The 23483-nt window shown below is 35.9% G+C and overlaps 1 protein-coding gene across 1 annotated transcript; it reads left to right on the forward strand.

Annotated features, from left to right (window-relative positions):
• Positions 1-322: 322 nt before the first annotated feature.
• xpo7 (exportin 7) lies at positions 323-22772 on the forward strand. Its single transcript, XM_051908185.1, has 28 exons — positions 323-490; positions 4553-4699; positions 4885-4978; positions 5077-5243; positions 6047-6112; positions 6268-6372; positions 6498-6663; positions 7336-7409; positions 7521-7640; positions 8218-8364; positions 8501-8673; positions 8769-8962; positions 9044-9149; positions 10753-10888; positions 12249-12322; positions 12428-12508; positions 12658-12721; positions 12874-12982; positions 13116-13222; positions 13404-13492; positions 16452-16559; positions 16680-16762; positions 16903-17117; positions 17201-17339; positions 17457-17617; positions 17862-17960; positions 18833-18960; positions 20938-22772. The coding sequence occupies exons 1-28, from the start codon at positions 473-475 to the stop codon at positions 21029-21031; spliced, it is 3264 nt and encodes a 1087-aa protein (XP_051764145.1). The 5' UTR covers positions 323-472; the 3' UTR covers positions 21032-22772.
• The last annotated feature ends 711 nt before the right edge of the window (positions 22773-23483 follow it).

Raw genomic sequence — 23483 nt, forward strand, 5'->3', positions numbered from 1 at the left:
TTTCAAAGAAGTTTTGGCACAATGGCGCCCCCCTCCGCGCGGCGCCCCTATGCACTGCATATACTGCATACCCCATTTTTGCGCCACTGAAACTGTTTTACGTGTAAAATCTTTTAATTAGCAAAAGTAGGCTACTATTTGCACCTTTACAACAGGTGTAGTCCTTCAACGCAAAAGCCTCTTTGAACTTGAAATAAGCACTGTCAATCACGCTTAGATATAATTAGAATCATAAATCCACGTGACCTCTAATATCTGAATTCGCAGTTTCACTTTAAGAAGCATGTAAACAAAGGCTCTTTTCTGCGTTAGTTTCGGCGGTGAATGGATGCCGTAACGGTATTCACGAAGCCTCGAACGAACATCTGGCTTTATCACTACCTGCGTCAACTGCGTAAACGTTCCAGTGATTGTGGGCAGATGCGCGCATGCTCATTGTCAGGGGGAGTGAGAGGAGCATGAATGGAGCAAAATGGCGGATCATGTGCAGGTAAGTAAATGATTTTGTTTTGCTATTACTAAATTAATGTATTGTGATCCACTACAGCCTAGTGATAGATCCCGAGGCTTATTTTGGCGATGTGTACGTGTTTGTTTTAAATGCATGCGTCGCGCGGCGGGAGAGGTTGACTCGCATGCTTTATTGGATGCGATTATCAAGTGTTGACTTGTGGCCTGTCATCATGTTGATTTTAACTCTGTAGTCCAGGCTAACCCACAACTCTACCAGTTGTGACTGAAAGTTGTTTTGAAGCAAGATGCAAAGACTTTTATCTTAAGCAGCAGAGATCGGTAGATCCTGAGAGATCATTTGTATTACACTGTATGTAACTCTATAGCCACAGTGATGTTTTACATTGTAAACAAGGCATCATCTCTCATCCAACCGCTTGCAATGCAATGAATACACTGGCCTTGTATACACAAGCCATAGTAACTCTCGCTCAGCAAGACTTTTTCCACTAGAAAAGCCTCTCGGTAAGCCCAAAAACGTATTTGCATTCGGTTATCTGTCATTCTGTCATTGTTGGAAGCAAATGTGCTTAGTTTGCTGAGCTCTCGCTCTGTTAGCCTGTAGCTCGCGTGCTAACTCATGAGATTCTCCCGCGCGCCGCCTCGTCAAACCAAAAGCCCGACCAGAAATGAATTTTTCTTAATAATTATAAAAACGGTATTTACATTAGCTTCCTTCGCGGGTTGTAAAAATGTAATGTTTTTTTTTAAAAGTCATTCATAATAGATATATTACTACTATTTTGTTCACCTGTAGTGTTTGAGAAGAGTTAAATGACTCCGCGGAATAACTGCCATTATTGGATGAAGTGAATGTAGCGAACCAGAAATATCCTTTTTGGGTTTTGCTATATTATGCATAATATTTAATGCTCTGTTTCATTTATGAATGCTTTGAGATGTGTTTTAATCCATTTAATTACAATGAAACGAAAAATATGATATTCTTATCAAATTTCTTTGACTATCATGACATTGTTTTTGATAACGGGGTTAATTAAGCCAACTTGGCAACCAAAATCATTTCATGTATAATTGACTGATAAAGGCTGCTCAGAATTTATAGAAATTATTTTTCTACTCCTCATTCACTTTTGATAGACTCAATATGGTTGTCCTAAAAATCTCCATACCTAGACAGCATTTTTGGGCTTCACTGGTGCATTAAACACACTGTACCATGTTTTCAGACACTGCTTGTCATGTGTCATCTTGTAAACAAGCTGCTCAAGACAGGTCATATTTGGGGGCAAAGGTTAAGGAGGTCTCAGGGTTAAACACAGTGTTGAATAACTGCTTATTCCCATGAAACTTAATGAAGTGGGGGACGATGCAGTTCTTAACCTGACTCTCATTTGCACAGGCAACAGTAAACACGAGCTTTCCAGTGTTGTTGCCACGCGTCCTGTTACTCTGTAAGTGGGAAAGAAGCCATTCCATTTGCAGTAATAGATTATTAATTGCCATCAGAGCAGCCCTATGTCTTACAGGCCATTTGAGTGTTGCCGATCACATCTTGGTAGTGTAACATACTTGTTTATAAAACCAACCAACTAATACTTCAATATATGTATGTTTACATAATTATCAAAGGATATGTTGTGAGGCCCGTGAGTTGATATGACTCAGCAGTATTTCTGTCTTTTAACATTCAATTTCCTTGTTTAGCAGTTCAAAAAGAGTTGAAAACTTTAATAGTAAAATGTAAAATAATCCTGCATTATTCAAGTACGGTATAAACATTTAATGCACAGTGCTCAAAGCATATTAATGCCCATCATTAACATGTTATAAGTAGGTTGTAGGTGATAACTGACATTATTTTTAGTAAAAACCCATGCATGATGTCTGCATTTTGTGTTTTTAAACTTGGCGTTGTCTTATCTTGTCTGTGCAGTTCCTTACAAATACAACTTGCATTTTATCTATTAGGATGCAAAGCATTTTTTTGTATCTTTATGGGTCCTCCCTGTTCTTTTAGGGTCTCTTGATTCTGTTATCAGCAGGTTGCATCAAGCATATGTACGTGGGCATGCCATGAAATACTAACTTAAAAGTTGTGAAATGCACTAGAAAGTGTGCATTTTTAAATGTTTTAAAGGAGTAATTGTGCAAGTATTAAACTTAACTTTATTTAACTTCATTTAAGCGCAAAGAATTTTGAAATAAATAACTCTGTAGGCTACTGAGTTCATTATTTCAGAATTTTTTGCATAATACACATTAACTTTTTTGTTGAGAGTCATTTGTTGCAGCTGCTGTTTTTCTGCTGATGCTGATTTTGTATAGTTAGTTATGCTCCACAAGGGAACAAAGGACTGTTTAGATTCAGAGGCTTGTTGCTGCATAACACGAGTTAGCTCGTTCATTCTCCTCTATGTATTATTACCACCAAAGTGTATCACTGACTTTTTTTCCAATCACCATATAGTCTTTCATGCATGCATGAACCAGATACTCCCTCAGTGACTTAGAACAATAACTTGTGGATGTGATGGCTGTGCATTAATTTGCTTAATGGAACATAAGTGTCTAGTTTTTCATAAACCCGCTGTTTGTTGTTGTGATTGTAAAAGAAGCTGTCTGGCTTCTGGTTTAAGATTGTAAAACTTGGCATCTTTAGCTTTTGACAATACTTCAAATTGTGTCTTTTGTTGAGGAGATGTGCTATTAGAGGTCTAAGCATGGGGGCAATTTAATGACTCTAAAAATGCCATGTGGTGTAACCATGTATAAATTAACAACATATTTTCCTTTAATCTTAAATACACCAGAGTTTGTCTCTTAATCTTTATTTTCACAAAAAAAAAAAAAAATTTCTTTCAATGTAAAAGGTTTTTTTTTTTTTTTCTTTTTTTTTTTAACAAATATTCTGAATTATTAATTTATATATATATATTTTTTGTTTGTTTGTTTTGTTTTTTTGGAGTCACATCACATGATGTTTTACAACCTATACTAACCTTAATGTAAAGAGGTCAAATTATCTGATATTTTAAGGTACTTATTGACCTTGATGCACAGATATAAGATTTGGAAAGTTTTGTCAATTATCTTTTTTTTATGTTTTTTTTTTTTATACAAATATTAAAGATTATGCCAAACTATTTCTTTTTTTTATATATATATATATATATATATATATATATATATATCACATCAGGACAGTTGTATCACCCTGACATTTAATTTTACTTGATTCCCCCAAAAATATCAAAATAAATTTTAATGCAGAAATTAAAAACATGCTTATCTTAGAAGACGTGTATTCAAGTCATTATCTGTTTGAGTTTTAACATATTTTTGATGAAAATAGTAGATGTGGTTAAATGAATGTCATTGACCACATCCATCATCTAGCTTGATTATCAATACTAGCATATTTCTGCGAGTAGAGTTTGTAGGACTTATAAAAATAGACGTGCTTGAATTTCTTGGAAAACTAAAGAAAAAAATATCGCTAGGAATGCACAAACATTTTTGGTTGAAAGTGCCATTTGATGTTCGCCTGAATACATTTTTTTTTTTAACTGACTATTTTAAATGAAACTTTAACAAACATTGATGAGGTGAGAAAACAACATCCATGTGAAAATATACATGTTCTTTGGATTTAATGGAAACAACAATTGATGATGGTGTTCAAAATATATCGACGATGCCTTGTTCGAGATTTATGGACAATATATGTTTGATGCAATTCTCAGTCACCTAGAATTTTGGGAGGGCATTTGTCCTCATTCATGAAACATGAAAAATGAATTTATGTAAATCATTCCTAAAACAGTTCTTATGTAAACTGTTGCATTAAATACAACAATTAAAAAAAAACTATTTATAAGCAAACTACTCCTGTTTCTGCGAGTAGAGTTTGTAGGACTTATAAAAATAGACATGTGCTTGAATTTCTTGGAAAACTGAAGAAAAAAAATATCAGGAATTTTATTGGTTCATATCACAAATATCCTCTGGATGTTTTTTTTTTTTTTTTTGGTTGTTTTTTTTGCTGCCACTAAACTCATGTGGGTATCTTTTTCAGAGCCTAGCCCAGCTAGAGATCCTGTGCAAGCAGCTATATGAGACCACAGACACCACCACACGTCTACAGGCCGAGAAAGCTCTGGTGGAGTTCACCAACAGTCCGGACTGCCTGAGTAAATGCCAGTTGTTGCTGGAAAGAGGAAGTGTAAGAATTAAACTTTTTGAAAGCTGTGAAGAAAAGGATGTCTGAAATGATCTGACAGCAATGTTCTCAAAAATCCTAGTTCTTTCTCCATTAGTTTAAGTTAAGCGACTATTTAAAAGTGTTTGGTTAGGTTTTCCCAAATTGCAGATTGCTTGCTTGACAGTGTATTTGTAAAATCTTCACAGTCCTCATACTCGCAGTTGTTGGCTGCAACGTGTCTCTCCAAGTTGGTGTCTCGTACAAGCAATCCACTTCCCCTGGAGCAGCGCATTGACATTCGTAAGTTATAAGATCGACCTTGTCTTCAATTTGAGTTTTAGACCTCAGAAACCTTGAAGAGATAATATTTTGAAATAAATGTCACATTGGTTCCTCAGGAAATTATGTTCTCAATTATCTGGCAACTCGGCCAAAGCTTGCTGCCTTTGTGACACAAGCCCTGATCCAGCTCTATGCCAGAATCACCAAGCTTGGCTGGTTCGACTGCCAAAAGGAAGATTACGTCTTCAGGAATGTCATAGTCGATGTGACGAGATTCCTACAGGTAGACATGAATTATATAGTACTATTAGAAAAGATAATATTCTTAAATTCATAATTATACATTTTGGAAATATTTCCTTACCTTTTGCTGTTGCACCTTTAACTAGGAATGCACAAACATTTTTGGTTGAAAGTGCCATTTGATGTTCGCCTGAATACATTTTTTTAACTGACTATTTTAAATGAAACTTCAACTTTAACAAACATTGATGAGGTGAGAAAACAACATCCATGTGAAAATATACATGTTCTTTGGATTTAATGGATACAACAATTGATGATGGTGTTCTAAATATATCGACGATGCCTTGTTCGAGATTTATGGAAAATATATGTTTGATGCAATTCTCAGTCACCTAGAATTTTGGGAGGGCATTTGTCCTCATTCATGAAACATGAAAAGTGAATTTATGTAAATCATTCCTAAAACAATTCTTATGTAAACTGTTGCATTAAATACAACAATTTCTTTAAAAAAATGATTTATAAGCTACTCCTGTTTCATGAATGAGGACATTTAAATGTAACTGCACAACCACAACAGTCTATAGATACATTTTGTGGTGAAAATTCAAAAACATTTGCAGTTGGTATTTATATTTCCTAGCAGTGCACTCTCATTGAATGACATGATTTAAATGCTAATGCAAATCACATCTTGGTTTTGCTTTATGATCCAGTTTGTTTAATTTTGGCCAAAGATTTTCATTCCAGTGCATCACTAAAACAGAAGTTATGAGGTTGTTTATAAGGTTTTCTTGGTTTAGATTATTTTTAACATTCAATGTTTTTTGACTCTTTCAGGATAGTGTTGAACACTGCATCATAGGAGTCACAATTCTTTCCCAGTTAACCAATGAGATTAACCAAGTAAGTTTCTCCACTCACAGCATTTAGTCTCTAGACATTCATTTAGTCTTTCCTCAGTGCTTGGAATGTTTTTTTGCTGTATGTTTAGGATCAATAACTGTATGCCACGTTAAAGATGAATTACTGATTCCTTGATTCTTCTTACGGTCCCCCAGGCAGACTCATCGCATCCACTTACAAAACACAGGAAGATTGCATCATCATTTCGAGATTCCTCTTTGTTTGATATCTTCACCCTCTCCTGCAACCTCCTCAAGCAGGTGAGGCTAATGTTTAATGACTTCTAGACTGCACCATGTATCTGTATATTTTCCTTCACAACTGTTAAACCAGCATGCTTGAACATTATGTAAAGGACTCAATGCATTGTTCTGTATGTCTGCAGGCATCTGGGAAGAACTTGAATCTAAACGATGAAAGCCAGCATGGGCTGCTCATGCAGCTACTCAAACTGGCCCACAATTGCCTCAATTTTGATTTCATCGGTACATCCACTGATGAGTCTTCAGATGATCTGTGCACCGTCCAGATCCCCACCAGCTGGAGATCAGGTGATCTTCCATTTATTTGGCAAATAATGAAATGAATGGAGCTGAATGGAGTACATGTAGTACTCCATGTTAATTAATACTTATTTGAGTAATTACAATGTAACTACGTGACCTTAAAATAAAGTGTAACCGAAATTAATACTTTTATTCAGCAAGGACATTAAATTGATCAAAAGTGAAGGTAAAGATATTTATAATGTTACAAAGTATTTCTATTTCAAATAAATTGTTCTTTTGAACTTTCTTTTCATCAAAGAAAAAGATTTTCATGGTTTCCACAACAATTTGAAGCAGCACAACTGTTTTCATCATGGATAATAATAATAAAAAATGTTTCTTAAGCAGCAAATCAGCGTATTAGAATGATTTCTGAAGGATCATGTGACAATAAAGACTGGAGTAATGATGCTGAAAATTCAGCTTTGACACCACAGAATAAATTACATTTTAAAATGTATTAAAATAGAAAATAGATATTTTTTATTCTAATAATATTTAACAATATTACCATATTTACTGTATTTTTGATTAAATAAATGCAGCCTTCAAAAACATGAAAAACACATGTGACCGTCTCCAAACTTTTGAATAGTAGTGCACATATGTTCAGTATAAAAAGAGGCATTCATGTTTAATTCATGCGTCATTTTGGCCTTTCTCTCTCACCTGCAGCCTTTTTGGATTCCTCAACCTTGCAGCTGTTTTTTGATTTGTATCATTCCATCCCTCCTTCGCTGTCTCCCTTGGTGAGTGTCAGATAAACAGCATGATATGCATGTGAAGATAAACAAGCCTTTGCCTCATAGATACTGTTAGACTCTTCCTCTAATGATGTGAACTGTATGTTTGTCTTCCAGGTTTTGTCTTGTCTAGTCCAAATAGCATCTGTCAGAAGGTCTCTCTTCAACAATGCAGAGAGAGCAAAGTTCCTCTCCCATTTAGTTGATGGTGTGAAGAGGATATTGGAGAACCCTCAAGTATGCCGTCCATCTTTATATTTGTTCAAATGTCTTTATAAATATATTGTAATATTAGTTATGTATTAAATTAATAATTGTCATTGTAATTAGGTATGTCGCTATTATTAAATAAGCATCTGATCGTGGTTATTTGATTTAAAGATTATTGTGCTTTCATTTTTGCTTTTGAATTCGCGTTCACTTCCCGGCGTGGGTGGAGGGATTGGGTATGGGGTCGAATAGGATGGTGTCCATCTTGGTAGAATGTGTCTGCTTATTAGGGAGTAGCGGTATTGGTCATTTGACAGCATTGACAAGTTAAAACTGACTGGATGGGTAAGAATAATGATTCATTTTTGTTAGTTATTTTGTTTACAAGTCATTACATCTAGCTGTCTGCCCACTTTAAATCAGACATAGAGATAAAGCATTGTGGTAAGATTGTATTTATCTGAATGAATTAATGAGAGAGACAGAGATTGTTCATGTGCGAATTGTGAAATCTATTCACAGCAATTGTTGTTATATGATTAATTGGGTAACGTGGCAATTTTTTTTTTTGTGTGTGTGGTTTTTATCATGTTTGGTTTTGTAGAGTTTGTCGGACCCAAACAACTACCATGAGTTCTGCCGACTGCTGGCTCGACTCAAGAGTAACTATCAACTGGGAGAGCTGGTTAAAGTAGAGAACTACCCCGAGGTCATAAGACTGATCGCTAACTTCACAGTAACTAGTCTTCAGGTGAGTGAAAGAAAAGAAAGTAAGAAAGTAAAGACAAATCTGATTTGTGATTGTTATAGAAGTTGAACCAACTTGACACCATTAAAATTTTGAAAATTGACTTTTCAAAGACTGCTAATAATTTGATGCGTCCCAGCACTGGGAGTTTGCCCCCAACAGCGTGCACTATCTGCTGAGCCTGTGGCAGCGTTTGGCGGCATCTGTCCCTTATGTGAAGGCCACGGAGCCCCACATGCTGGAGACCTACACCCCTGAGGTGACTAAAGCGTACATCACGTCTCGCCTGGAGTCCGTGCACATCATTTTGAGGTAGAGTGAGCACTATCTGAAGTCACGGTTAGGTCCGATGATCATGAATGTCATAAGTGTGTAATGTTTCTATATACAATATCCATTCTATACAGAGATGGTCTTGAAGATCCCTTGGATGATGCCGGCTTGGTGCAACAGCAGCTGGACCAGCTGTCTACTATCGGGCGGTGCGAGTATGAGAAGACCTGTGCCCTACTGGTCCAGCTCTTCGATCAGTCGGCCCAGTCATACCAGGAGCTGCTGCAGTCCACCAACTCCAGCACAATGGACATAGCAGTCCAAGAGGGTGAGCTTACAACACCTCACATTTCTTGATGCACAATCATACGTCACAATACAATGCTTATGTAACGAATGTGTTATCCAGGTCGTTTGACGTGGCTGGTGTACATCATTGGTGCAGTCATTGGAGGAAGAGTATCGTTCGCCAGCACGGATGAGCAAGACGCCATGGATGGGGAGCTTGTGTGTCGGTAAGGAATCGGCACTGAAGGCTGTTCACACCAAGACAAATGTTCGGCATAAAAGTTTCACATGCAATTTGTCTGTTCAGACCAATGTATAAAAAAGACAGATGGGCTTAATTAATATGCACAGCTTTCTGTTTCTGACCCCCTTTTGTCAAGGAAAATAAAGGAAATCAAACATTATTTACATATTTTTAAAAAAGCCGTTCAGATTTTTGTATTAACTATGGTGTTTATCAAACCACATCACATACTAGAGTACAAAGGCAAGAGAGCTTGGTCCGAATTCTTCCCATGTTGTTCATTGTGCTATCACTAAATAGCAATCTAAAAAAAATTGTTGGCTCAAAAAAAAAAAAAAGTTAACATAACTGTTTGAGTTATGGCAACTTAATTTGAAACGACCATCAAACTATATTGAGTTAGAGTAACTTAATAATTTGTAACATAAAATTTTTTAAGTGGATTACTCAAATTTAGTCGCTCAACTACTTGAGTTGTAGCCTTGGAACCAGTTAATCTTATATATTTCAGTTAAAATCCACATCTATCTTAACACATGCTAAATGTAACTTATTTAGCATGTATATTTATTGAACAAGTAAGATATTACTTCTCACTGTCATTAGCGCAGTTGTTTATATGTTCAATGTAGCGTTTACCTTCATAGTCTCCTCTTCAGCACAATGGTATCCTCAAACTTCAACAAGTCAAATATAACAGCATTAAACACTAACAGGTCTTTCCCTTCACTAAAAAACAAATGAAATAACACTTAATTCAGAAATTAGAAATTTTCAATAAATTAGAAATTTTAACTTACAGCCATGCATTTAAGTTGTGATAACAGGTCCCCTGAATTACTGTTTACAACAAAGTTGTAGTTTTATGTAACAGCAGTGGCGCTGGGCATGTGACCAAGAGAGTGTGTCTTATTGGTTGGCTAATTTTCTTTGCAGTGTGATGGAAAAGAGATCAGAATACCTCTCTGTAAAAAAAAAAAAAATTAACTCATTGACAGCATCCAAATGTTTATGTCGGTCTGAACCGATGCATTAACAGCCAGTCATTAACATTACATTTTTAATTGCATCAAATTTTCACACTGAACATTCATCTTGGTGTGAACAGTAGCTAGCTGTCATGCTTTAAATAGTGTATCAAACTAGTGAGGCACAGTATATGTATCAAATCAGTTATCAGCCTGTATTTTTTTTTATTTATTTATTTTTCCCAGAATTGGACAATATTGGATATTCACTTTTTTTTTGTTGCTATTTTTACATTTTTTACCTTTGCCATCATGTCATGCAATAGTCATATAATTTAAAGTAATAACTTAATCTAAAATTAATTTTTAAAACACTAGTTTAATAACACTGTTAAATGTAATCTTTAGCAAATTAAAAAAAAAAAAAAATCATATTTTTATAATGATGCGATTCCTAATTTCACTTGTATTAAAAACAGTTGATTTATGGTTTTAGTGCTTAATTACATTTATTTCGACAAAGTGGTAAAGAATTTAATTTGAATTAAACAATCACTTGAGATCGCTGGTTCTCGTGCTTATTGCTTTAATATAAACTTCATCTTTTGTCATTTTCAGAGTTTTGCAGTTAATGAACCTCACAGACTCACGGCTGGCTCAAGCAGGAAACGAGAAGCTCGAGTTAGCCATGCTCAGTTTCTTCGAACAGTTTCGGAAAATCTACATCGGTGACCAGGTGCAAAAATCATCAAAGGTAATGACAGTTATACTACAGTTGTAGTTTGTCTGTTTGCATGAGCACAAACTTCAAGCTGTGGTTTGTTTAGACATCAAATCTAAAACATAAAATCAGCTAGTAGTGAATTAATTATTGATCTCTCGTAACTTTCACAGGGTTTTGCCTTTGAACTCTCAGAATGGTTGAATTTTGCAATGGTGTTGTGTCTGGGCTTTGAAAAGAGACAGTCGATTCAGCTTTTTTGCATGCTTAGTTGTGGTTTCACTCTTTTAGTCTGGCTTTCTAAATGGTTTGAAAACAAATAGTCGGACTTGTAGATTTAAAAACAAATAGTTTTTTGTGTTGGAGATGAAAGTGACCTGTCTCAACTAACCAGAAAGCTGAAGTTTTCTCTCTTGTCGCTCAGATTCCAAACTGTGAACAAAGATAAGTGCACATAGAGAGACTAGCTGTTCCTCTAAAGGCCAATTCACATTGCACCGACAGACGGCAACAGACACTTCATCGAATTTTGTCGGATCAGTGTGGGAACCTGTCGGCGTCTGTTGGCATCTGTCTGAGCTTTTTTTTGCCGATTGAACATGTTGAATCAGCGCTTGTTGGATCGTGGAATGTCTGAGAAGTGACTGACTTTAATCTGGTGGTTGTCTGCTTTGGTCTGCGTATGTCGGTGCAGTGTGAATTGGCCTTAAAACTGTGTTTAGTTCTGCTTTATCCTGTTGTCCTTAACCTTGGAATTAAATACCTTTTTAAAAGAGCTCCTCATAACTGTAAAACAGAGCAAAAATCATTATGAAGTCTGTTTGGATCTTGATGTATTAAATTTAATGGCAAATTGTATATAGTGTCCCAAATGGCACACTTAATTTGGATTTTAGAGATGCAGACTTTACAGTGTACTATTACCCAACAGCCCATGCAGCAAAGTGTAGAATCAGAGGAGGGTGCCACTGGGCCATAATCAGGACTCAACTATAAGGACCAAGAATTTATTTTTAGCAGTGTAATTTTATTTGTGTTAGAATTATATATACTGTATTTGCCATTAAATGTTACATTGATTAGGTTTTTAATTTGTAAATGAAATTGAATTGCTTTATCCCCCTTTTCTCACCAGATATGTATAGGTAATGGTTTTGTGAGAAGAGAACCCCCTGTGAATTATCACAGTTGCTTGCTTCTCGTGACTTTATTTCCCAACCTGTTTTTTCAGTAGTTGAACACTAAATGCTTTTGTAAAATGGATGGTTCCAATTTTGGATGCTGATTGGTTAATACATCATTCCATTTAAAATGCAGGATATACAATGCAAAACACCTGTTCAAGATGAATTCAAGATGACATGAAATAATACTACTTTTGTTTGATCCCTAGTTATATCGGCGACTATCAGAGGTTCTTGGCCTGAATGATGAGACCATGGTACTCAGTGTTTTCATTGGGAAAATGTGAGTATTTATCAACTAATGATGGATATCTTTAATAGGAAACCTTATTTTGTCAAAAATTACAATTGAAAAACATTTTTAATGAAGAGTTTTGTTTTAACGCAGAATCACCAACTTGAAGTACTGGGGACAGTGTGAACCAATCACATCTAAGACACTACAGCTCCTCAATGACCTCTCTATTGGATATCCTTACACACATGTTGCTTGTTTAAATTTTAAACAGTATCAGCATTGTTACTGAGGTTGATGGACTTTTATTTAACGTAAATCTATAGAACGGTCTGTGAAGTTTTTTGACAATGTTTTTGTGTTTCCTTAACCTAATTTGTCACATACAGCAGTGTTAGAAAACTAGTGAAACTTAGTGCTGTCCAGTTCATGCTAAACAACCACACAGTAAGTGACCAACATGAGCTTTTTTTGTTTTTCTTCAGCTTTATTTGTCCCTGTAGTACAATTAATTTTTATTTTTACTATTCTTAACTGTTTCTTAAAACTGTTTCTTCAGTAACAAGCTGACAATGTCTTATTATTTTTCCATGTGACAGAGTGAGCACTTTTCTTTCCTGGGCGTAAACAATCAGGCCAATCTTAGTGATATGAGGTGTCGGACCACTTTCTACACAGCCTTGGGAAGACTTCTTATGGTAGATTTGGGTAAGGGTGTACCTATTATAGTTCATATTTCAAATTCAAAGTGGACTGACCTTAATCATCTGATATGTATGTAACAGAGCATATAAGTGTCATGTAAAAGGACATCTTTTACAAAGTTCTGTGTCTTTAACAGGTGAGGATGAGGACCAGTTTGAACAGTTCATGCTTCCTCTCACTGCCGCGTTTGAAGCCGTTGCTCAGATGTTTAGCACCAACACCTTCAATGAACAAGAAGCAAAAGTGAGATGTTGTATTCTTTATCATACAGCACCCTTCTCGGTGTAACAGGCAGCATTTTCAAAATACCTTTGTTTTCTTTTTTGTTGCTGACCTTTATAATGCATCTGTACCTCTATGAGCTATGAGAGATGAACAAATGTTTATTTTTTTCCCTTCTTTTTATTTTTTTATTTTTTTTTAGAGAACTTTAGTAGGACTGGTGAGAGATCTAAGGGGAATTGCCTTTGCCTTCAATGCCAAGACCAGCTTTATGATGCTCTTTGATTGGATGTATCCTTTTAATATAAATTTGTTTGTTTTATTTGTGTAATTATTTGTGTATTTCATTATTTTGTATTTATTTTTGTTTTTATTTAGTTATGTTTCATTCATTTTAAATATCAATTCAAATTTAAACAAACTAAGAAAATGATACAAAACTAATAGAGGTTGGAATCTTTTGGGTCCATGTACTTTTGCGTCCATTCCTTTTTCCTTTTTTAAACCAGAAATGAAATATGGAAAATGCGGTTTCTTCCTTTTTTTTTTTTTTTTATTTTAACACTGATGAATAGAATTAACAGATACAAGCTAATTTTCCTTATGCATGATTATTTTATTAAAAATAATAGAAATGATATACAACTTGTATTTTAATATGTAAAAATGCAAAATGTAATTTCTAGTGTTTTTGCGTCATACACAGACGCTAAAAGCACCCTCTAGTGCCTTTTCCTCTGGCGTCAATAGAATGATTCGCATCAAAACGCCTAAAAAAAAGATGACATAGATTAATTCTAATTCGTTAAATTATTATTTTTTTACATTTATATTTTTAACCTAAACATGATCATTTCTAAAACTTTGTTTAGCGCTCCAACGCATTATCGAGTTCCCGCTTGTATGATCTCGATCCCGTACCTTTGCTTTTCACTTTTTTTTATATGAATAAAGGCCAAAACGACATCTAAATTTTACTGTGACTTTTTTCGTCTGGCTGTTAGGTGTTTTATATTGTTCTACATCGTTTTATATTGTTCTATATCGAGAAATGGTTTAGGATTTGCTTTATAGACTAGCTGATGTCCTGCTGTTCAAATTGAAAATACCCCAACATGACAAAATTATACCCCAATAGTGTCATTTTCATGAAGACAAAATTCCCATGCCCTTTGCCTCAGTGGAGGTTTGACATGAAATGTTTCTCAATTCTCATTGAAAGCAATCCGTTACAGCTCCGTCGCTGGGACATTAGCGCTTTACATGGCTTAATCCTACTAACAACAACCAGGGAGAAACTATTTTCTCGCACATTTTCTTGTCATCAACAGCATCTACTGCTAAGACAACGGTAATGTAAACAAAGAGGAAGGACAATATTTTTATGTTAAGTGTTTCTAACGGTTTTCTATAGCCTACACAATAAAAAAAAAAAATGGTGCTATATAGTACTAAAAATGGTTCTTTGGCTCGTAATCATAGGGGAACCACTTTAAGTGCTGTATAGCACCAAATCTTGGTGCTTCAGTGGTTCTTCAGGGGTTCATCACCGGTTAGGATGACTGAGGTAGCACCGCTACCGTATACAGAACCTGTTAAGCCCCTGTATGGTTCTTCAGCAGTTCTTTGGGGTGGTTAAGGTGCTATATAGCACCACTGCTGTACAAAGAACCTGTTAAGCCCCTTTAAATTTAAAGCCAAAGAACCACTGTTGGTGCTGTTTAGCACCATTTTTGTTGAAGAAAATAAAATGCGATATGGCACCTCTTATGGGTTCTACATAGCACCATTTGACAAAGGTGCTGTAGAGCACCTTTAAAGATATGGTGCTACATAGCACCAAAAGTGGTTCCCTATGATTACGAGACAAGAACCACTTTTAGTGCTACATAGCACTATTTTTTTTTTTTTTTTTTTTTTTAAGAGTGTAAGTGGAAAACGCTGAACATGTAAGCGCATTGCCTTCATGTCTGACCTGCTGTCTAAAGCTTTACTGGTTGTTTAATATCAGTGTCTTAATGCATTAAGCATTATAATGGTATTTTATTTTCTAGGAAAATGCTTAACGTGTAGGCCTAATTAATTAATTTATAAGGTGTGTACTGAATTTGCTCTTCCAATATCACGGTCTTAGTAGTACGTTAAGCCACATTAAGCATTTTTCACGTTAAGCACTTAGAATGTCCCGCTTCGCTGGGCGCGATTGCCGCCAGTAGGCTCTAGCATTCACTTGGACATGCGGCAGCCGGACCCCTCGTGAGTGAGAATGGGTTGAAAATCAAGTCAAGTATTGTCATGTTTCAGAGACATGGCTCTCGAAAGTGTGGGAGAAACAACAATTTTACAAAAGAAAACTTGTAAATTGACATTTCTTCGACTTTAATCTGTCTATTTGTAATTTTTGTTTATAAAGATGCAAAACGTAATAAACAAAAATCTGAAAAGAAGTCATTATTTATTTTGTGCACATGAAATTTGTGTATTCAGTTATAATTTAAATTTTGGTATTCAACATAGCATTTAAAAATACAACAACCGTTCAGTTTTTGTTTTTCTCAACGTGGTTAAAAACGAAAAAGCTATGGATGCAAAAGTACACAGACCCTTTTGGAATCTCATGATTTGATTCATATCGATTCTTGGGGTCACAATTTGATTAAAAATCAATTCTCGATTTTTGAATCAAACTTCAGTTCAGTAGGCCTATATGCATAGATTTGATTTTAGATTTGATTCTGAATTTTGAACTTTATTTGAACTTAATGAAACAAAATAAAGGAAATGAAATGATTCATTTAATTTAAAGGATTAGTTCAACCAACGTGCAGTGCAATATTTAAATATTATAAATCGATCCATTTATAATATATAAATATTTTATATTTGAAAGATTTTATTCATAATAAATTACATTTCCTGCCTTTTAACTTTGTAGGATATTTTATGTGAGCGTCAAGTTGACAGGCGTATCGAATCAAAGGAAATGATTATCAGCTGGATCCAATCAGTGGTCAATCGTTTGGAGTTAGAAATATATAATACGTGCCGTTGCATTCTCAATTTTTAGTAATTAGCCTTAGATACAGGATATGTTCAACCACTTTTATAGGCAGATATTGTTTGTTACCACAGAAAACTGCTTTTTTTCCCACCACCCATAAAAAAATAAATAAAAAAAAAACATTTCTTAGGCCAAACTGCGCATTTCAGAATAAATGCCAATATTAATATGTTCCTTAACAGATCATAGTTATCCCTCTTACATGCCCATCTTACAGAGGGCAATAGAGCTCTGGTACCATGTACCTGCCTGCACCACACCGGTCCTCAAACTCATGGCTGAGCTCGTCCACAACAGGTACGCATATGTTACATCTTGCACATGTCCTTGAGAGCTGTGTTTGAAGGTTATGCATGTTCTCTGACTTAGTGGGTTTTTTTGTTTTTTGTTTTTGTTTTTTTTGTTTTTTACATGAAGGTCTCAGAGATTACAGTTTGACGTGTCGTCACCAAATGGAATCCTGTTGTTTAGGGAGACTAGCAAGATGATTACAACATATGGTACATCTTCTCCTATAATGACCCAGTTTTCATATTTTAATGAACTATTTTGCTGGTTTGGTGTAGTAGCATTATTAAATCGTAAACACTTTATGTTGATGTAAATTAAATAATCATTTGTCTTTTTTTTTCGCTTCAAGGAAATCGGATCCTGACACTGGGTGAGGTGCCAAAAGATCAGGTTTATGCACTGAAATTGAAAGGAATCTCCATTTGTTTCTCCATGCTGAAAGCCGTATTAAGCGGCAACTATGTCAACTTTGGCGTCTTCCGTCTGTACGGCGATGATGCCTTGGACAACGCCCTGCAGACCTTTATTAAGCTGCTCTTGTCCATCCCTCACAGTGACCTGCTGGTAAGAGCTGTCAGCTATCAGTATCAGGATTGTGTCTTTCAGCATTCAGATTGGTTGATTTTGGTTGGTTGTTCTTCCCGCAGGACTATCCAAAGCTTAGTCAGTCTTACTACTCTCTTCTGGAGGTGCTAACCCAAGACCATATGAACTTCATCGCCAGCCTGGAGCCTCATGTGGTCATGTACATCCTGTCCTCCATATCAGAGGGGCTTACTGCACTTGGTAAGGACCTTCTCTTCAAACATAGGATTTTTATTTTTGTACACGATTTAATCTCAAACCCTCCTTCAGTTTGTGAAACTATGAAATTGATCTCTATTTCTGTTTGGCGCTTCACAGACACAATGGTATGCACTGGTTGCTGCTCAAGCCTGGATCACATAGTTACTTATCTATTCAAGCAGCTTTCACGCAGCACAAAGAAAAGAGCGGCGCCCATGGCCCAGGAGAGTGACCGCTTCCTTCACATAATGCAGCAGCACCCTGAGATGATTCAGCAGGTGAGCTGCATATGTAGCCATATGAGGCTTTGAAAGATATTTTAAAAAATACATTTTTACATCATAAATTAAATTATTTTGTGTTAAGGAATTTGTGTTTTGTCTTGCTGAAAGCATAATTTGCAATGAGATTTTCATAGCCATTTATGTTTATTATAAAATATATATTCCTCATGTACGTTGACATTTTGAAGTGTATTGGAGATATTTGATCTGACAGCTTTATCACAATCTTATTATCCAGATGCTGTCCACAGTGTTGAATATCATCATTTTTGAAGATTGTAGGAATCAGTGGTCAATGTCACGGCCACTGCTTGGTTTGATTCTGCTCAATGAGAAGGTATGTGGTGTGTGTGTATTAAAAGAGGGGGAAAAAATCAATTCTCTGATATTTCGTGATACTTCTCTCTTCAACGATTCTGAATTGATTCTGAAAACTTGTATGCATATATATCTATGTATATATTACTACTGTTGAAAAGTTTGGAGTGGTACAAAAAAATTTTTTATATATATTTTGAAAGAAGTCGCTTATACTCACCAAGGCTGCATTTGTTTGATCAAAATGACAGTAAAACTGTAATATTTTGAAATATTATTACAAAATGAATATAATAATAATAATAATAATATTATTATTATTATTATTATTATTATTATTATTATTATTATTTTAAAACATAATGTATTCCTGTAATGACAAAGCTGAATTTTCAGCATTATTACTCTAGTCTTCAGTGTCACATGATCCTTCAGAAATCATTCTAATATGATGATTTGCTTCTCAAGAAATGTTCATTATTATCAATGTTGAAAACCGCTGTGCTGCTTAATATTTTTGTGGAAACCGTGATGCATTTTTCAGGATTGAAATCTTTTGTAACATTTCTAATCTTTTGTAACATTATAAATGTCTTTACTGTCGCTTTTGTTCAATATAAAGCATCCTTGTTAAATAACAGTATTAATTTCTTAAAAAAAAAAAAAAAAAAAAAACTTTCTGACCCTAATCTTTTAAATGTTAGCATGTGTAAAAACAATGTAATGTAAATATGGTGTCAGTTGTGTACATATTCAGACCTATACAAACCTATAAAGAATAGAGTTGTGACTATCAAATCATTGGGGTCTGTTTAATGAGAGGCCCATCATTCTTTTTAACTTTTAATAAGCACTACAGCACCTTTTGTGATCAGAGCATTGTGTTTGTAGTATTTTGCAGATTTGAGGAACAGCATTGTGAACAGCCAACCACCAGAAAAGCAGCAAGCCATGCACTTATGCTTTGAAAATCTCATGGAGGGCATAGAGCGAAACTTGCTCACCAAAAACAGAGACAGGTCATTTGATTTCATATGATTTTTTTTTATGCTGTTTTGTGTTTAAGTTTACAGAGAAATACTAAACCATAATATAGATCCTTTAAAATATAAATTAAGCTCTCAAGCGCACATATAAAGCTTGCCACAGTGCACTGGCAAAAGTAATGATTATGAATGTAATTTTAATAAACTAGTGCTTTGAGTCAGTGTAAAAAATGTAAAGATGAAGTTGACGGACGCTGACTCGTCATCTCCGCATTATAGTGGATGCGCCTATTAAGAGAAATGTTAACGTTAAATTAAAGTGCTGTACTAATTTAGCTTTTAAACAAACTCTTGGATATGTGCCTAATAATAGCGCACATTTATCTAAATTAACATTAGAGCAAGCGGTAGGGCTGCCCTCGACTAAAGATTTTTCTGTTCGACTAGTAGTCGTTCATTTTAAGCGATTAGTCGACTAATCGTACGTTTATTAAATCATAGAAATCATAATAAAGAGCCTTTAATGCCTACATAGCCTAATCAGCACTCAAGCGCACACATAAAGCTTGCCACTGCGCATTATGAATGCATTAGGGGAAAAACATCATTAAGTGATAAATAATAAAGTGATAAATAGTGTTTTCTGTATTTTCGGCTGCAGTGATGAAGTTGATGATGCTGACTCGTCATCTCCGCAGTAATGGACGCGTCTATGCATGTTTCATACGTGCTACATAACCTGAGAATATTTGTTTTCCATTTGAATTGGTTCATTTAAAAGGATACATTTCGCTTTCTATAGATAAGTTTTTCATGTCTGAGGCAAGTTTACATGTAGTTTTTTTTTTTTTTTTTGGCTGCACTGAAGTTCACAGAGAGAGATGGCAGAAAGTGCACCCTGTTTGCTTCATTATTTTATAAAAGCACAATGTTTCGTTGTTATTGTGAGAGCACACAAATAAAAGTAGACTCTTCACAGATTCAAAAGATGTAATACTCTTATTTGATGACCAAAAATGTCGGAGTATTTTAAGTGCAAGTGATCGCACAGACGCCTCCATATTAGCTGTCATGCAAATGCTATTCAGCTTTTCACACTCACATTATTTTATAAAAGCACAATGTTTCGTTGTTATTGTGAGAGCACACAAATAAAAGTAGACTCTTCACAGATTCAAAAGATGTAATACTCTTATTTGATGACCAAAAATGTCGGAGTATTTTAAGTGCAAGTGATCGCACAGACGCCTCCATATTAGCTGTCATGCAAATGCTATTCAGCTTTTCACACTCCGCACAAACACTTGAAAGCCCACATTTTTCTAGGTTGACGTTAGAGCGAGCAGCCATGTAAAGTTGCTACTGCTTACATGTTTTCAGATGATACGCCATATTTGAGGTCGATGAATGATAGGCAAGCTTTTTGATGTCCTGCCTGATGTACTGTATTACCACATAGACCAGCTGTTAACGATCTGTCCGTCACAGACTGCATGACTTCACCACTTCCTGTGGAATTTTTTTTTTTTCCTGCAACTAATAAAATTTTACTTGCAAGTTTCAAATAAGCTATGTTCGAGGTTGATGAATGATAAACGAATGTTTGGATTTCCTGATTGACATACTGTTATTACCACACGGAGCAGCCGTGTTAACGATCTGTCTGTCATGGACTGCGTGACTTCATCAATTGCATTTTTTTTTTTTTTTTCTTCCTGTGACCATTGACCAACTAATTCAAATTTGGTTGACTAAGCCTCTTCACATCAACTTATGTTTGGTCGACTATTAGGGGGCAGCCCTACAAGCTTCACTGTTACTATATCTTATATCCCTAGACTAAAGTTGTAGGGTATTAAAATGATTTTTCATTTACATTTATATTGCCATGCTTTTTTTAAGATGTCATTCAAATATGTGTGTGTGTATATATATGTGTGTGTGTGTGTGTGTATATATATATATATATATATATATAAAATATTCAACTTTTTTTTCTTCATTTTGCAGGTTTACACAGAATCTTTCAGTATTTAGAAGAGAAGTCAATGACTCCATGAAGAATTCCACATACGGGGTAAACAGCAACGATATGATGAGCTGACATTCCATAGAGCACCAGGCCATGTGGCCCGGCCCCACCCCGTACTCCCACCCGCCCCTGGCCCGGCTGCCAGGGGACCACCACTGCGCAAGCCTGCACCTCCCGCTCCCCAGTCCCTAAAAAACCATTACCTCTCTCCCCTCACATCTCCTCCCCCACCCTTTTTTATATATATATATAAATATATATATACACATATAAATATATACATATTTTAAAGCCAGTTTCTAGAAGTCCTTCTCCTTGACCATTCTCTTGTCATTTGGGGCTCAAAGTCCAAAGAGAGTGAAGAGGGTATGGCTGGGGAATGGTTGGGAATGGGTTTGGGGTGTGGGATGGCACCAGTGTGGACTCTAGAGTGGACGGCACACCCGAACCGCTCTGAGGGATGATGGGAAGTGGGCGTCTGTGTGTGTGTGTGTGTGTGTGTGTGAGTGAGAGTGTGTTTGAGAGCATGTCCGTGGGAGGAAGGGTTAGGATGAGCTGGTATACATAGTGCTCTGCTTTTGCCTGCCTTGTATAGAAACACATAAGGAAAAAAAAAAGTGTACATTTTTTTTCATAACATTTTCAACAATGTTTATAATTATTACAATTTAAGACAAATAATGAGTGTGATTGAAAACTTTTTACAGTCTAGTTAGTGCAACTGTGCTGGAAGTGTGGGTTTGTCTGTATGGAGAGAGTTGTTTATATCCGGGTGACAACATGGGATTGTGGCATGAGTGCTGGGATTGACACCTGTCCGCAGAGGGGGCGGGATGAAAAGTCGTATAGAATCACAAGTTGTACATTTATTATTCACCCCCCTCCCTCCCCCAATTGACTCTATCGAACAAAACCGGGAGATTTGTAAATACACAAAGCCCCTTGCGTAAACTTTTTCAGGAGGGATACCATTTCCCTAAAATCTTGAGCATGATGAAGTCTGTCTTGCGTCAACCTTCCCCTTTAAGGTCATCATGACATCCCCACCACCTCCATTGCTGAGGATGTTCTTAGTTCTACTCACTGCTGACCAGAAACGGTCCCAAAATGACCCATTTTAGTGTAAAATTAATTCCGAGACCTCCGTTAAAGGAGAACGCACGTGTAACATTTTCCATTTTGTCTCTGAAGGGTTTGATCATGTCGTCTGTGGATTTGATTAGATAAAGTGACTTGGTTGTGGTGAAGTTGCTCTCTGAGCTTTCGTCAAACTGTTCTCCCTGCTTTTTAATCTCACAGACTTCCAGTCTCTTGTGGCTTTATTGTTGATCTGGCGTTCTTCGGTAGTGAAGCCTATAGAATGTAGCCGTGTCCTTCAAAAAAAAAAAAAAAAGACCCTGGTACTCGAGTCATTGCAACAGGATCACTCTCAACAGTTTCTTTATTTAACCCTGTTTTTTTTTTTTTTTCTTCTTCTTCTTTCTCCCCCTGGATTCCAGTTTTATTTTTAATAACAGAAAATGCATCAGAATATGGTAGATTTAAACAGAGGTGAATGGAGTATATTAGCAACTTGTGCTACTCAACAGATGTTGCTGCTAACTGTTTGTAAAGAACTAGCTCATCTCTTAACCATGTCCAACACTCATGGATGTTCACTTTCTTTTCTTGGTTCCCTGATGTGAATGTGTTTTTTGGCGACTGTGTGTTGGGTCCATTGAGTGATAAGGTTGAATTGTTTGATTGTTTGTTTGGATGTCTGCTACATATAGTGTAAGCATTGTGACTGCAAAATAAACATCATTGGTTTGTACTAGTATGTGCACGTTTTGTGACCGCCACATCATGACCATCAAGTCAACATGGTCTAATATTACCCCTTTTTCTTTTTTTCAATAAACACTTCTGTTCTTAATAGTGGCAGAGGTTCTCGTGGACATAGAAAACTTGGAAATGTCAAGAAAATTTGAAAGTACAGTTCACCCAAAAATGAAAATTGTAATTTATTCACCCTCAAGATGTTCCAAACCTGTATGAATTTCTTTCTACTGCAAAACACAAAAGATATTTAGGTATATGGGTAACCATCAGTTGATGGACCCTATTGACTTCCATAGCATGAAAAAAAACACTATGGAATTCAATAACTGTTTGGTTACTGACATTTATAATGCAAAGTTGAAATGTTCCGTTGCCCAGAGAGAACAAGGTGTGGGGTCGGAGGAAAAGATGCACGAGAGACGAGAGCTGGCGTATTTTCCCCGGGTTCATCATTCATCCACATACATGGGGATTGAGTGAAGAAAAACATACAAATAAACATTCAACTCAGAGTACAAAAGTCGGTAGAGTGGTTATTTCTTCTGCTCACCTTCCACATCTCTTCAAGACACATCCTCTACGCACGTGCAGTTGTCATTCTACCACTAATTATATGACCGTTACACATTCTTCAAAATATCTTCTTTTGTGTTCAGCAGAAGAAAGAAATTCATACAGGTTTGGAACAACTTGAGGGTCAGCA

Source organism: Ctenopharyngodon idella, chromosome 10 (assembly GCF_019924925.1).
Source record: "Ctenopharyngodon idella isolate HZGC_01 chromosome 10, HZGC01, whole genome shotgun sequence".
Lineage (NCBI taxonomy): Eukaryota > Metazoa > Chordata > Actinopteri > Cypriniformes > Xenocyprididae > Ctenopharyngodon > Ctenopharyngodon idella.

Excerpts from the sequence above, each read along its gene's own strand:
- xpo7 (XM_051908185.1), top strand. Across the intron at positions 17,340-17,456 it reads AGAGGGGCTTACTGCACTTG|ACACAATGGTATGCACTGGT; the intron begins GTAAGGACCTTC and ends GGCGCTTCACAG. Across the intron at positions 18,961-20,937 it reads CTCACCAAAAACAGAGACAG|GTTTACACAGAATCTTTCAG; the intron begins GTCATTTGATTT and ends TTCATTTTGCAG.